At 47.0% G+C, this 15,254-nt stretch overlaps 6 protein-coding genes across 6 annotated transcripts; 3 read left to right on the top strand and 3 right to left on the bottom strand.

Annotated features, from left to right (window-relative positions):
- Nucleotides 1–524: 524 nt before the first annotated feature.
- Nucleotides 525–1,568, bottom strand: BHQ10_006565 (uncharacterized protein; the record flags this gene model as incomplete). The annotated part of the gene is made up of 1 exon (XM_040879165.1): nt 525–1,568. The coding sequence occupies one exon, from the start codon at nt 1,566–1,568 to the stop codon at nt 525–527; it is 1,044 nt and encodes a 347-aa protein (XP_040735069.1).
- Nucleotides 1,569–2,783: 1,215 nt separating this feature from the next.
- Nucleotides 2,784–7,203, top strand: BHQ10_006564 (uncharacterized protein; the record flags this gene model as incomplete). The annotated part of the gene is made up of 5 exons (XM_040879164.1): nt 2,784–3,095; nt 3,152–3,266; nt 3,330–3,531; nt 5,875–6,718; nt 6,766–7,203. 5 exons carry the CDS (start codon nt 2,784–2,786, stop codon nt 7,201–7,203), a joined length of 1,911 nt encoding a protein of 636 aa, XP_040735068.1.
- A 47-nt stretch (nt 7,204–7,250) lies between these two features.
- On the bottom strand, nt 7,251–8,808 carry BHQ10_006563 (uncharacterized protein; the record flags this gene model as incomplete). Its single annotated transcript, XM_040879163.1, has 4 exons — nt 7,251–7,663; nt 7,716–8,193; nt 8,251–8,510; nt 8,571–8,808. 4 exons carry the CDS (start codon nt 8,806–8,808, stop codon nt 7,251–7,253), a joined length of 1,389 nt encoding a protein of 462 aa, XP_040735067.1.
- A 733-nt stretch (nt 8,809–9,541) lies between these two features.
- Nucleotides 9,542–11,079, top strand: BHQ10_006562 (uncharacterized protein; the record flags this gene model as incomplete). Its single annotated transcript, XM_040879162.1, has 3 exons — nt 9,542–9,865; nt 9,919–10,599; nt 10,672–11,079. The coding sequence occupies 3 exons, from the start codon at nt 9,542–9,544 to the stop codon at nt 11,077–11,079; spliced, it is 1,413 nt and encodes a 470-aa protein (XP_040735066.1).
- Nucleotides 11,080–11,211: 132 nt separating this feature from the next.
- Nucleotides 11,212–13,203, bottom strand: BHQ10_006561 (uncharacterized protein; the record flags this gene model as incomplete). The annotated part of the gene is made up of 6 exons (XM_040879161.1): nt 11,212–11,814; nt 11,866–12,317; nt 12,399–12,819; nt 12,868–12,946; nt 13,009–13,079; nt 13,129–13,203. The coding sequence occupies 6 exons, from the start codon at nt 13,201–13,203 to the stop codon at nt 11,212–11,214; spliced, it is 1,701 nt and encodes a 566-aa protein (XP_040735065.1).
- Nucleotides 13,204–13,877: 674 nt separating this feature from the next.
- Nucleotides 13,878–15,082, top strand: BHQ10_006560 (uncharacterized protein; the record flags this gene model as incomplete). Its single annotated transcript, XM_040879160.1, has 2 exons — nt 13,878–14,828; nt 14,882–15,082. The coding sequence occupies 2 exons, from the start codon at nt 13,878–13,880 to the stop codon at nt 15,080–15,082; spliced, it is 1,152 nt and encodes a 383-aa protein (XP_040735064.1).
- Nucleotides 15,083–15,254: the final 172 nt, after the last annotated feature.

The following is a 15,254-nucleotide window of genomic DNA, read 5'->3' as shown; positions in this document are numbered from 1 at the left end:
TTGCACCGAGTATATTTTCGATTGTCTGTTCTCTCTGGTCTCTATAGTCGCAGTATGTATATCCCAGTCCTATCTGCGAATCACAATCTATGAGACTCAGGTGATCAATCACGAGAGACCTGTTTTCCAGGTTAGTCTGTGCCTAGCTATGTACATAAACCATTTCCTACTCACGCGATGATGGTTTTACCGGCTCCTGGGTCTCCATAGCAAGGGAATATTTGGCACTTCGCTTCTCCTGACGACCAATCACGAAATTTTGGGTCTTCGAGAAACCAATGACCTGTACCTTCAACTCGCTTCTTTCGGTTCTCAACATGTCGCGCTGATGAGTTCAGTGGAGACAACCACTTGAAAAGAGCTTGTTGCTGCTGGCTTAGATGTTGTTGTGTTTGACTCGACGCGATTTCGTTTAAGGTTCCTTGGACTATAAATACGCGAATCAACAATAGTTCCATGCGTTACCAAATCGTAGCTGTACAACACGGCACTATCGTCATTATATCAAGCGCTTCAGCGGATAACTAACCTTCTTGCAACACGTCCTTTATACGACGTTCGCCTCGGAGCTCAATTGGCTGAACAAACACCAAAAGTTCTTTCGCGTACGCTGCCGCCACTACTGCTGCATGCTCTTGCCAGGCTTCATTTTTATGGGAATCCGAGTAATCGCAGATGCCCCGAATAACCAAGCACGGGAAGCTGTTCACTATCCCAGCGGCCTCCATCTCGACGCAAAGGACATTGCCGCCAAGGTCCTTGTTCAACTTGTCCCGATATTTGGAATCCTTGATAACTTGATTTCCAGATGCGATGAGGCCGTAGTGTACAAGCATGCTGCGAGGTTTCCGTTTCAATGCCTTCGATTTGTCGCAGTGTTTACAAGGATCCATTTCATCGTCTCCTTCGACTTCATCTTCGTCTTCTTCCTCATTATCATCCCTCTTTCTTTTAGGGGTGACATGATCGTAGTTTGCCTTGTAGCAAACGTCCACAAGTGAGTCCGACCGAAGATATTTTTCAGCCGCCCTAGGATATCGGTTCTTGAAATCATCGAGATACTTTGAGATCTTCGATTCGTATAATTCATTGTCTGTCTTCAACTTCGCCAACGCCGTTAAGACAGCTTTGGGTGGATTATTCAACGCCCCCGTCCGCTCAAATTCGCCGCCTTGTTTTGCTTTGCCCATGTCCCATTGCACCACGCCTGGAAACTGGCCTTCTGGTCTACCAACAACGACATCGCCTAATCGCACTTTATTCGACGGAATGCCGCCTCCAATTCCTACCATCAAGCAGAATCTGACGGATGGAAAAGTCCCAGAAAGCAGCGTCACAACATTCGCTGCTGAATTGGTGCCGTATCTGCCATCTGGGAGACAAGCTATGACGATGTCGTGATTAGCGATGGACCCAAGGGTGTACGTGTTGCTGTCGTGAGGTGGATTTGGCAAGTCACCATGTCTCTTGTCTAGCATGGCAGTTGCGGCGGTCTGCTCCTTTGACAGCGCGCAGATCCATCCCACTGTATAGTCGGCATGGGTTTTTGTTTCGATCCCTGTAGCCATCTTCAGCGCAGCCGGCCGAAAGAAGATATTGTCCCAGATTTGAGCTACAATCCTGTATTTCCTGCAGCTATATGGGGTAGATGCCGAAGTTCAGCTGATAAGGCATTTTGAATCACGATATCTTTTCTGATTTAGAAAACGTCTCAGATTCAGAATCTCTAGCTCAGGTCTGGCAAGGCTGAAAAGGCCCTCTTAGCATTGCTCTAAAGGTGGCTGACGTGGTCTGTGCGAACTGGCGCACAATGGAGGCGCATATGCGCCTTCATGGCTGACATATCACGTGCAGGCCAATTCCCGAGAAAGAAACAATAGACTAGCCTCACGAGGCAGCAATGTGTTAAGAGTCGGCAGGGAAAGTTTGAAGATTGAATTCGAAGCTATTCAATCGACCCACTTGCCAATCAATACATCTCAGCCCTAACCCTTTTGAGGCACGTGATCTGAGACGACTTCCGGCAATACGGAAGTAGATATATCCGATGGATGTATTTCTCGGGACGGAGCACTATGTATTATGTAGACAACCCCACTTCATGGGACGTGATTTCTAATGCTTGGTTAAGCAAATTTGCAATCTTTTTTTTGCTGTGTCAGTCAGCGGGGGAATTCCGCTCTCTTCTAAGCAGTACTATGTAAGCAGGTGCCTGGTAAATGCATTACAATACGTCCTTGATAAACTTTAATATAATTGGCGCTAAAGTATGTAAATCATTGTCAGCTGCAGCTCTCATTTGTCAATTGGAAGAGATAAGACCGCCTTGTTTCTAATTCTTTCTACGTACATAAGAAATACAACAAATTACCATAACATCGTCTACTACTTAGTAACGAGAGCGTCTTATCGGAATTACGGATATCGTACTCAAATTACAACATCCGACAAAATCTCAGTATTTTCTGACGACATTTGCGAATATTTCTACTCCATTGGCCATCACATCCTGTCAAATACCACGTCTGCATCCATTGGAACACTTTTTTTCCTCAACCCTCCATCATTCATCATTCACAATGGCTCTGGCGTCTAGCTCCACTCCTCTTCGATTGCTTTCCATGTCCACCCTGAGACGTGGGACTGCCATCAAGGCCACGACTATATCTACTCCCCTTCGCGCCCCTCTGTCTCCATCTTTTTCACTTCATCTCAAACCCATCTCTTCTGCAAGACAATTTTCTGCCTCGCACTCAGCCTTCTTCAACAAATCAACCACCGCAATGGCTCCTAACACTCAGACTCTCATTGAAGCCGCCAAAAGCAGACGCACATACTATAACCTCGGCCGCAACTCCAAGGTCCCGGACTCCGAGATTGTCGAATTGGTTAACCAGGCCATCCTACACATCCCCAGCTCCTTCAACACACAATCTACCCGTCTCGTTGTTGCGCTGAACGGCGACCATGAGAAAGTGTGGGATATTGCTGTAGAGGCTTTCCAGCCTCTTGTTGCGTCTGGCGCTGTACCACAGGAGGTTTTTGATAAGCAGACTAAGCCTAAACTTGATGCTTTCAAGGCTGCTTACGGAACTGTAAGTTTGTTCCACTGAGACTAGAAAGGGCGAATAGCTAATGTGGTGTTTTGTAGATCCTCTTTTACGAAGACCCCGCTCACATCAAGCCCTATGCCGAGAAGTTCCCTGCTTTTGGCGACAAGTTCCCTGAATGGGCTGAGCACTCCAACGCCATGCACCAGTGGTTCCGTATGTTTTCCCTTTCATCTACCTTCATAGCCATTGAATACAAGACTGACATACATCCTATAGTCTGGGCCGGTCTCGAGACCCTCGGCTTCGGCGCCAACCTTCAACATTACAACCCTCTGATTGATGCCAGCTTAGCCAAGACTTTCAACGTTCCTAGCGAGTGGAACCTCAAGGCTCAGCTCGTCTTTGGTTCTATTGAATCTCCTGCAGGCGAGAAGCAATTCAAGCCTGTCGAGGAGCGTGTCAAGGTTTTCGGCGCTCAGTAAGTGGGTGTATAGATTATAGATATGTTTTCATGCGAGCATTATTGTAAATAGCGAATCTTTTGAGGAGAAAAAGACTTCCTGACGTTGTTTTATTCTCCATGCAGTTTCAGAAACCCCAGTTTTCTTTGATCACTCCTTTCTGGAATGTAGCAGGCGACGTATATTGTGGGGATGAGACGACATAACCCATAAACACCGATCGAACCATATATCAACCCAACGCAACAAGAACGGTATGAATCAAGCTATCTCCTCTTCTCCTCCTTCGACCCCTCTCCGTAGCCCTGCCCGTAATATCTCCCCGGCGCAAAGTTGTATTCATCGTCCAGATTGCTTTTAGCTTTCATTAACGGCGCCCAATCAGTTGTCCATTTGCTGTGTATTTGATGTTTCCAGCGGCCAAAGAACGATTTTGTTGATGAAGAGGAGGATGAGCGCGATGGTTGGTTTGTGGTAGATGACGGTTGTCCGGTGGTGGTGGTTGTCGGGGCTGGTTCGGTCATTTTGTAGACGTGTATTAGATTATGGACGGCGGAAGGTTTCTCGACAGGTGTTGATCTTGAAGGAATTTATTTAAGGTTCTTGGAATGATATGATTGAATGTGCCACAATAATCAATGGTTTGGATAAAAATCGTCGGTTAACCCTATGTGAACCGATACCTAGAAGATCCGTTCGGCCGGGTAAGATCTCTATTTATATAGCATCGCAAAAAACCTTTTAAGGAAATTCTCTGAGAACTAAAATAATGTGAAATGTTTGCTGTTTCCTCATTGAGTAGATCTACTGAATGACCAGGCACGAGTGATGCTATATGACGTTCCTGATTGATGGTACATCGAGCGGCAATTTCTCGGCTTCGGAACAGTCTGCCGTGTGGCCTTGCCACCATCAGGCTTTTCATTCGTTCTCCAGTGTTTCCTTTCTGGTAATCAGCTATTGAGTTTGACGTGACTAGCTCGCATTGGTGAGAAGCTTTAGTCGATGTAAACAGCGGCTTTGACTGGTTCGATTGGAAGAATGTCTGTAATTCAGCTTCCCTTGATGGATAGTGCTCCGTACTCTAGATCAGACAGGACAGTGAAATCGTATTTTCGTTCGAACCGGGAAATAGTCTCATACTGCCTCCTATCCTTGATGGGTCGTAACTAGTCATGGAGCAGTGTATTAATGGGGAAGAAAAGGTCGAGATGGAAGAACGACAACGAAAGAGCCCCACAGTGAGAACGGCTCCTTCCGAGTTAGTTAAGCTTCTTTCCATGTGCAACCAACCCAATTCCAACCTCACCTTCTTCCAACCTCACACCTCAAATGACTCGCCATTGATAGATCATGTCAGAGACTAGCTATAATCGAAGTCCGCATCGCCATGATTACCCACACATTCCGCGTCGTAAGCGCGTCGGTCTGGCCTGTGAGCCATGTAGGTAGGTGATCCCCCTTGTTTCCTGACAAATATGATCCTCATGTGTTCTCAGAAGGAAAAAGACAAAATGCCCGGGTGAACAACCTGTCTGCTCGCATTGTGCAAGGCTTCATCAGACGTGTACATACATTTCAAGTCGACGCGTTTCACAGAGAGTCTCGAGATCTCCGGCCATTGATGCTCGCTCGGAAAGTTCGACTGACGGGCCTCCGGGAGTGGTATGCTCTTCGTTTCTCAAACCTCATATTCTACTAAGCTTCTGGGCTATAGGAACGTCGTCTTGGGCACTTGGAGGCTCAGATGACACGTGTTTTAAACAGCCTAGAGTAAGTCATTAAGTTTCGAAGCATTATGCTGTAATTTTGATCGAATGATTGTACATCTAGGCGCGGTGAGCCACAACAAAGCCAAGCGGATGTTTCTTTTTATCAGGAACAAGCAGCTCCTTCTTTGCCCCTCTGGGAGAGCCACACAGAAGCTTCTCTTCCGCCGTGGGAAAAGGTGCTCGAAATTGCGCAAGCATTCTTGATATACTGCGACTGCCAACCACTTCCATTATTCCATCGACAAACTTTTCTGGCGACACTAGGTCATCGAGATCCTGAAATTGTATATGCCATGTTAGCATTAGCCATCAGATTCTGCTCATCTGATGTGCTGGACGCAGACGGCAATGCAACTTCACTCCATGCCGTGGTGCCGTCTTATGTTCAAGCTGCGCGTGAACGTGTCATAAAACGTGTCCTTAGTGGTCCTGTCGAGATATCTACACTCCAAGCTCTATGCTTATTGAGCATGGTCGACTATACAAGTATGCTTTCTTTGTGGAATGGATTAGAAATCAGCTGACAGTGCAAGATGGCAACGTTCATCAAGCTACGATACTTAGCAGCCTATCTATGAATCTAGCCAGGTGTGCCAATCTTGCGTATGAACCGACCGCGACACATAACCATGTCGTCAGGGAAGAGCGCCGCAGATGTTTCTGGAGCATCTGTCTGCTGCGACGATTTCACGGAGAAGATGTGCACGTCCTCGACTTTGCAAGTCCAGAAAATCTGGCAAAGTATCCTAAAGGTACTGGAATTGCCCCCGACATTACCAAAACTGCCAATCCTGGGGTCGAAGTACGAATCGCCAAAGGGATGAAAGATGAAGGCATTGTAGCATACTATCTACAACTAAGCGAGACATTTTCTCGGACAGCAGGATACGTCAAACGCCGGGGAAAGTCGAATGGCTTCTTGCCATGGTCACCGGAATCGGAGTACTCCAAAATAATAGCCCTACAAATGGACAGCGAAACACGCGTTCCATATATTCATCGCTTCAAGTTTTCAGGTATTCCCGACAGATCAGTAGATGACTTGCAGTCTAATCGTGACTACTGGGGCCCTTGGTTTTTCAATCAATTCATGTACCATACGATTCTATGTCTTCTCAACCATCCGCTTTTGCTATCTCTGAGTCTTCGCAATCATCGAAGCACTATTCCAGAAATCTTCATACAGCACTCTTCAGACATGATATCGACGCATACCTCATGGATTGTTTACTTTGTGAGGTATTTTGAGGAAAAGGGATTTCGCATATCCGATCCATTCTTGGGATACTGCGCTGCTGTCGTGGCGACTATCGAGCTACAGCTCAGCTTTACCGAGGATGAAGGGATCCGAAAAGACAAACAGGAACGTTTCGAGAGCTGTCTGAACTTTGTGCAAGATTTAGGAAAGGAATGGCCACACATGGCTAAAATGGTATGCTCAATTTAAACGTGTCAAAATACTTACTAATCAAGTAATAGGCGGAAAAATTACAAGCTTTGAATGGAGCTGTGTCGGCGTCCTATGTTCCTTACACCCGGACACAAGACAAAAGTCTTGTCATTGATTTATCTCGATTCTGGGAGATACTTGATTATTCTTCCGGCTTTTCCGACGAGAGGAGCAGCTTGTTCGGATCAACATTGTTCTCAGAAAGCGGCAACAAGGCGCACGAGGTTTCCAGCACGACGCCTCTGCCGGAACCGACCAGGATAAGGGTTTCACGACGAACTTCGCATATTCCTGGCAGTAGTGCCGCAGTCCCTCAAGAAATCGATCATACCGTTGATACCGGGATGCTTCCCACACAAATGGATATCTACGGAGATCAGTACTCCATGCTTGCCGAAAATTTCTTTGCCCAAGGGCAAGACTTTTTGCGCAATACGGAAGATTGGTTTACAACGGGAAATCTATGATACTTGGCTCCAGTCGTCTAATAATATCATCCATGTATATAAACTAACTATGCAATGGCTGTTTTCAGCTCGTTTACAAAGGTCCACACCTCGGTAAAGGTATTGTATAACGGCGCAGGAGCCACTCGGACGACGTCAGGCTGTCTCTTATCACAAATAATACTCGCATCCTCCAAGCGTTGAGCGACTTTGTCGAGAAGGCCTGGATTGAGCAACAAGCTCAATTGAGCACCTCTTGCGTTTGGATCCGAAGGGGTGATAATACGAAACTTTCTTGTTTCGTCTGTTGTTCCGGCAAGTAGCAAATATTCGAGATAATGTGTCAATCGTAAAGACCTGGCTCGAATCTGTGTAATGGAGGTCTCATTAAATACCGACAGCGAGGCACACAAAGCAGCCAAGTCGATGGCAGAGGGGTTTGAAACTTGGAAGCCGCCAGCGCCAGGAATTGGTTTGAATTCTTGAACACTTTAGCGAGGACGTTTGTCAAAAGGCGACTGGGGCAGACTTACTGTTATCCATTCTGAATCTCACCGATCGATCACCACCGTACCAACCCGTCAAGCGGTGACGGAATACTGGTTTATCCTCTCCCTGGCTATAATCTACAACACCATGTCGCTCATGCACGAAGATGCCACCGATTGCGCCCGGACCGGCATTTCCATACTTGTATGTGCACCATGCAGCAAAATCGACATTCCAGTCGTGCAATTTGACATCCACGTTTCCGTAAGCATGTGCAAGATCCCAGCCCACCATGATGCCGAGGGACTGGGCGTGCTTGGTGATTGTGGGAATGTCAAAGTATTGTCCACTGTAGTATTGGATACCTGGGAGCAACAGCAAAGCAGTTTCCGAGGCATGCTCGTCGATAATCGACAAGATCTTTTCGGTTGAAATGACATATTCACCTTCCTCAGGACCGATCAAGACCATTGAGTCGTTGGGATCAAGGCCGTGCCATGCAATTTGGGACTCAATCGCATACTGCATCACAATTAGCAAATCAACCCTTTTACAACCACTTAGAGTGGCGATACTTACATGATCACTAGGAAAAGCCTTCCAATCCAACAAAATCTTATGCTTGCTCTCCGTCGGCTTATAGAAACTAGCCAACAACATGTGCAAATTCGCCGTCAACGTCCCCATGGCCGCAACCTCTTCCGGATTCGCACCCACAATCTTTGACATGTCACCCGCAGCCTGCTCAGCCAACAGCTGCCACGATCTCAACGGCGAATCCTCAAGATCTCTAAAATGACCAAGAACACCAATCGAAGACCACGTATCCAATTGCGCTTCTAGATACTTAGTCATAGCGCGCGGCTGAAGTCCGAGAGAATTGCCGCAAAAGTATATACTTTCATCTTGCGATAGACCTGGTTTTGCCAGTTTGGTGGCTTTCAGATTTGCTTTTGAAGGGATGATGAATTTCGAGCGGAAAGATGACAAAGGGTCTGCTTTGTCAAGGGTTTCTGCGTATGCCTTGGTAATGGCGTCGCTGGAGTAGGATGGAGGTGTGAATTTTGTGCTTGCCATTTTGTTGGCGGTTGTTTCTTCAGAGTTAGAAGAGACAGGTGTTATCAATGAGGGGGCCATTTTGTCCTATCTTCAGGTCGTTATGAATATCTCTCGACTATGAATCTTCACAACGAAGAGGGAAATAATCAAAGAACTTATTATCCACGATAATATCCCTATCAGAAAAGATTACTCTAAATCCCAAATTGATCATTGACGTATGTATCTCAGCCTTCGGCGTCACAATCCTACTAACAATTCCGTCGCAAAGATAGTGACCTCCCGAACCGTATCCGTTACCGTTTCCGCTTCCGTTCCCGCTTCCGTGCTATTCTCTGTTACCGCGAATTACCGTGCTTTGCCGTCTACCAAGCCCTAAAACGACGTCAGACGAAAATCCTGAATGTATGTACCAAAGATTACACAAAAAGAGCCAACCAACCATGACCCTAGGATCTTTATCTTTGATATGGGTACTCACGGGAATTTGGATATGCGACGGGATTTTGAGGTGGGTCTGGAATTGTATGATACGGGTTTGATAAAGACGTGATGTTGTTGGTCATATGGTTCACCGGCTTTGAGCGTAAAATTTGATAGCTTGAGTAAACAGTAGTCTTTTCTCCTTTGTTCTACAATCCAGTCGCTTGATTCGGTATATATCTGGTGGATATCAGGTCCGTCCGAACCAAGAAAGAAGTATCTAAATATCACCTTCACCCTTCGACACATAAAAACATTTTCCTATTTCATCCCTATCCATCATCATAGACCTCTGCCATCCTTGAATAGATACACATAACACGGCATAATGCTTAATATTCCATCACCACCAATCCCCCTCGACGAGTTCCGCGTCTCCTACGAAACCGGCTTCCTACCCATCAACACCACCAACAATAGAAAACTCCCTCTCCACAGACTCTCAAACCCATACTTCTCGCCCTGGGAAGATGTAATTTCTGMCCTGCCACAACTCATTCAGACCGGCGAGATAAGACAAAAGGTTCTTGACCTACCGGTCCTCTCTATCGAATATCTCGATGCACATGACGAAGCTGAGTGGCAGCGGGCGTACCTCGTGCTCGCTTTCCTGACTCATGCATACATATGGGGTGGTGAGAAAGCTGAAGATGTTCGCTCTCCCTTTTTTCTCCGTATCGAGAATGACATACTAATCAGAGATAGAAACTTCCACCAAGCATATCCCGCCCCTTCCTTGCAGTATCAGATCATCTCGAACTCCCTCCATGCGCAACATATGCAGCTCTCAATCTCTGGAACTTTACAACCATCAACATCGACAACAGCGAAGAGAATATAGACCTCACAAACCCAGATAACATATACACCATCAACTCCTTCACCGCAACCGACGACGAGCGCTGGTTCCTCGTCGTATCAGTCGCCATGGAAGCCTGCGGCGCAAAAATGATTCGTTTGGTGCTAGACAGTATCACCACTATCAACACCACCGCCGCCGCCGATGACAAAGATGGCATGACTACTGAGAGTACATCAAACCGCAACACTATTCTCACAAATCTGCTCAATGGGATGGGAGAGTGTATTGATGAGCTCGGCTGTATTCTAGAACGAATGTACGAACGCAACGATCCGATGGTGTTTTATCATCAAATCAGACCGCTGTTGGCCGGATCGAAGAATATGGGTGCCGCGGGACTGCCGAATGGCGTGTTCTATGATACTGGCGACGATACGGCGCGATGGCATCAATATAGCGGCGGAAGTAACGCGCAGAGTTCGCTGGTGCAGTTGATTGATATCGCGTTGGGGATTCAGCATATTGCCAGTGGGGAGGTGGAGGGTGAGAAGACGAGTAAGGATAAACATACTGCTTTCATGAAGGTACATTTTTCTCTCTTTATTTCCGTCTTACTAAGTCAAGGGTGAAGTGATGCTGATGTCCAGGGATGATAGGAAATGAGGAACTACATGCCCGGCCCCCATCGCCGGTTTCTAGAGTACATCGCCTCCATCGCCAACATTCGCCCTTATGCACTCAGTCTCCCCGCCTCGTCAGAGGTGCGACAAGCCTACAACGCCGTGGTCATGAAACTAGGCGGTTTCCGCGACAAACATATCCAGATTGTGTCCCGATATGTGATTTTGCCGGCGTCGCGACCTGTGCCGGAATCGTCAAAGTATAAGGATGTGGCGAAGAAGAATAGGGTTAATCTTGCGAGTGCGACGTCGGATACTGCAGCATATTCGTGGAATAAGCCGAGAGAAGAGAAAGTATTTTATGGGACTGGGGGGACGGATTTGATTCCGTTTTTAAAGGCGACGAGGGATGAGACGAAGGCTGCTGCGAGGTTTGCTGATTAGTTTATATATATCATAGGGTTTATGATAATAATCTTAACCTCAAATCATCTCTTCGTTGTTTGTAACTTAGTATATCGGGGCGCGGGCAGTCAGATGGGAGATAAATGCTTAGGCCGAATACTGAGATGTAGTCTAGTGCTCACACAGGCTGAAGCTACCAATTGCAAACATGTCACTCTGCTCATCCTTCACCGCTCTTCTTTCCTCCATCAGCTCCTCTCGGTACTGTTTTGCCTCCTCCATTGTAATTGGTAAATCATCCACATCCCCCAAAACCATCTGCTGCAATTCGACGGGCAGTTTCCTCTCTAGCAGAGTTGCGCGCAACTGATCCCTCTCTGTTACCCAGTCTGCCCTCTGAGGCGGCACATTCGCACTAGAAATAATTCGGATGTGTGGATCAACGAGAAACAGAGCGAGGATTTTGCGATGTCCCGGCTTGGTTTTGTCGAGAAGTTCAAAGGGGGCAACGCGATGTTGTAGCACGTTGGGGAAAGTGAGGAGACGGCCCTCGTGGCATGAGACGTCTCCTAGTTCTTGGGTTATAGGGCCGTCGCTCCAGGTAATTGTCTCAGGGCCGAAGCCATAGACTTGTTGTAGGAACTCATGTCGGCCTTGCTCGTACCCGACGTCGTCAAACGAATACTCATTCGCTCGTGTTCGGAATGAGAGGACACTGTCGGTGATGTTTTCGGTAGAGTAGTAGTAAATCGCCGTTGCGCAGATATGCTCATTCTACAATAGTGTGAGCGTTTGTTGTTTGATCATTGAGTAAAGCAGACTCACCAACTGTCCCTCTACATGCCATGTTCCACCCTCATACCGCGGCTTGTCTGGCGTCAATTCGATATTTGCCAACTTCACAATGATTTGCAACCCCTTTTCACGGAATAGGTTGCGTAGAGAAAGCTGCTCTCCCCATTTATAATGTTTCCGTTTCAATGACTGGAAATCTCCTTGCGGCTCAGGCTGTATTATTTCCTGTTTGGCCTGCCATGCGTCGTAGCGCTCCGGATCTTCCTCCCAATCAGGCTCCGGATCAGTGGGTGGTAGATACTCGACGCTCTCGTACGGAATTCTAGCCTTCGGATCACTGACCGCTTCGTGCAGGCTTTCGTCCCATAAGGGGATTATTTTGGCAATTACCTTCTCAATGACCTGGTAGAGGGCTTCGTGTTGCTGTGGATGTAGATTATTGATGTATGAAACGATGCGACATCCTTCAGCTTCATCGAATTCTACTTCACAGGGTAACCATTGAAAGCTGGTGCTGTACAGTTTGACTCTCCGATGACCCCATCCTGTCGAAGACAGCGTACCTTCTGGATCCTCGGGCTTGGGTAATGTCTCGGTCTTTCCGGACCAAGACAAGAAGCCATCACGGGTGAGAATCTCATCCCGCAAAATACGAGTGCGACCGTACACCACCGGGAACAAAGATGGATGCACCAGATCAACAACCCGCTGGTCAGATCCCGGGTGGTAATCTTTCTCTTCCTCTGGGACCTGCTCCAATGGAAGTACTGCCGTCTTGAGATCCTCCTGCAGTTCCTTAGAGATGGCGGCATCGGACCAGACAACGCCGGGATTGAATGCTGTCACCATTCCGCCATTCTCCTTGAGGCTTTCGGCCTTGTATTTGAGCTCGGCCCAGATCCATTCCAACATCTTTGGGGATACATCTGCGCCGCTGTCGACGATCTCTTTCGTCCACTTGTCTGTGATTTCAGTATTGTAAATCTGTGCCGTTAGCTGATTGGCCAGCAACAAAAATCAAATAGGGCATACCTTTTTGTTCCAGTCAGGCTTATCTGTGATGGAATTCATCATTCTCATCATGAGTATCTCTCGCTTCGTTCTGAGGAATCTATATCATCATAGTTTAGCGTCTTCAGTGCGAAAGCACATAGGCCTATCAGAAGAACGCACGAGAGATATCCGCCGCCATCAATCTGGTCCGCATCCAATGCACATGGGAAGATATCAAGGGACGAGGTGCCCTGTTGAGACTGTTAGAATAACCATCCCTTGATTGGTCAAAGTACTAACAGGCTTCCAATTCAACGGCAGCGTAAAACCCGGTAGGTCAAAGCGAGTTTCTTGCTGAATCGGTTGAGCAGCCATCTTTGCGATCGATTTCAATATCCGAGAAGAGAATGCGCGATTGTTGGAAAAAGTTGAAGACAGAAAATAATTAAACATTTCGACATTGACGGCCAGCTATCCACAATTTATATGTTTCTAGCTCAAGAATTAAGAGCCTCCAACTTTAACATGCTCAGGAGTTACTGTAGGCAGCTGGGCAGGCATCACTTGGCAGAACGCCACGGCGCTATTTGGCTTTCTATAAGCGAGCGTGGAGCACGAGGTGTTCCTGTATAACTCAACCTACGTATTGATAAAGGGTATGTTTGCCTCGATGCTAGTATAAGTTCAGTGGATGAAAGAGTGATTTGATTCAGTATCGCTTGTACGTATTGGTTGTCGGGAGCAAATCAGGAACCACTTGAGATTCCCTTGGTGTTTGGTGTGGGGTTTGTTTTCCTGAACTACCTATCCATACTATTGCACAAATTCGTGAGCAAGAGTATAGGTATCATATCTAGGCAGCAGCTAGAGCATTCCGATTGATTGTTACATCTACTAATACATCTATAGATTGAACTTTGCGTATCCGTCAACATATCATATCGGTGGATCTGGTGCAACGCGCAACTTTGAGCTTTGTATATCATCGCCAGAAACAATAATAAGGGTCAACTATTCAGCAGAGCTATAAGCAGACAGAATAAACCATTATGGATGTCCTCCCAGAGCTCTCCCCAGCCATAAAACTTGAATATCACGCCGAGGGCGGCGCCAACATCGTCTACCGCATCATCCATCCCTTCGCCGAGGACCAAGTCTTCGAGCCTCAACCATCCGAAATCCCACACTACGGCGCCTCAACACCTCCACCCACCGAAATCGACGACACCATCAACCCGGATATTGATGCCGATATCAACATAACAAGCGGCAAACTCCTCCGCCTACGCAAAAATGTCCGATATGGCCTTCCCTATCGCGACACGGCACAAGACTTTCAGAAAAAGATTCGTCCTTTATTTGGCGATGAGGAGTTGGTTGATCAGACTATGGTGCGCGTGCCACATTCTGTAATTCAGAGATGTAATGCCCATCTGAAAGAAAGAGAGCACCACAGAAAGAGACCTGCTATTCGATGTGGAGTTTATCTTGCTGAGGATGAGCCGTTGGGTATGCTTGTTACTGATATGACCACCTCCATCCCTCCTTCGACGGCGAATGTTGCAGAGACAGAGAGTATAGTCGAACTCAAGCCGAAATGGCTCATTCAATCCCCCTCCGCCCCGTCTAAAGCACGACGATGTCGTACCTGCGCCCTTCGAGACATGAAGCGCGCCGATACTCCTTCTCCCTCCGATTCCCGCAACTCTACATCCCCTCCTCTTCCAGTAATAATACCACCCGGAAAAGCGCAATTCTGCCCCTTGGATCTCACCTCCCCCAACAAGAAAGACATGCAACGCACAATACGGCACATTTTTCCATTCTTACTGCCCGAGAAAGTCGACATGATTGCCGATGCCTTGTATCAGCACCCTATACTCCAGAAACTGTTGTCGTTGCAGCGAATACATGACGAAGTTGGTCTGAACGGGCCATTACCTGGATCAAAGGACACGAATTTGTCGATGACGTTGAGGGATTGTTCTGTTTTTCTGAAGGTAACAGCCCGCAGCCCCCATGAGATATAAAACAGTTAAAGCTGATGAGATAGATCTTCCCTTCAACACATCCGAGCAACGAACAGCAGGCTAGAATAGACATCCGTCTCGGCGATCTCGATCTCAAGTCAGCCGCGAACGGCAAGGCGGAGTACTGGCTCAATATTGAGAAGAGGCTTATTGACGAAGGATGGTATATGGGTACACAAACGAGTCAGGCCGCGACGGAAGGGGAGTGTGCTCTAAGTCGTTGATACATAATTACTGAAGATACGCAAGCCTGATGTACGTAAATATCATTATCCATTCATAAATGTATCGAAGATTCTAACATCAATGGCTATAAATGACAATAATAATATACTACTCGAAATGGAGGAAATTAGATACGTAACCCGCCCAGCCATCATTCCACCCTTTCTATCA

The sequence above is a fragment of the Talaromyces amestolkiae genome (assembly GCF_001896365.1).
Source record: "Talaromyces amestolkiae strain CIB chromosome Unknown scaffold12.1, whole genome shotgun sequence".
In the NCBI taxonomy this organism is placed as follows: Eukaryota; Fungi; Ascomycota; class Eurotiomycetes; order Eurotiales; family Trichocomaceae; genus Talaromyces; species Talaromyces amestolkiae.
Note: the sequence above shows the minus strand (reverse complement) of the source record. Positions and strands in the feature narration are given on the sequence as shown.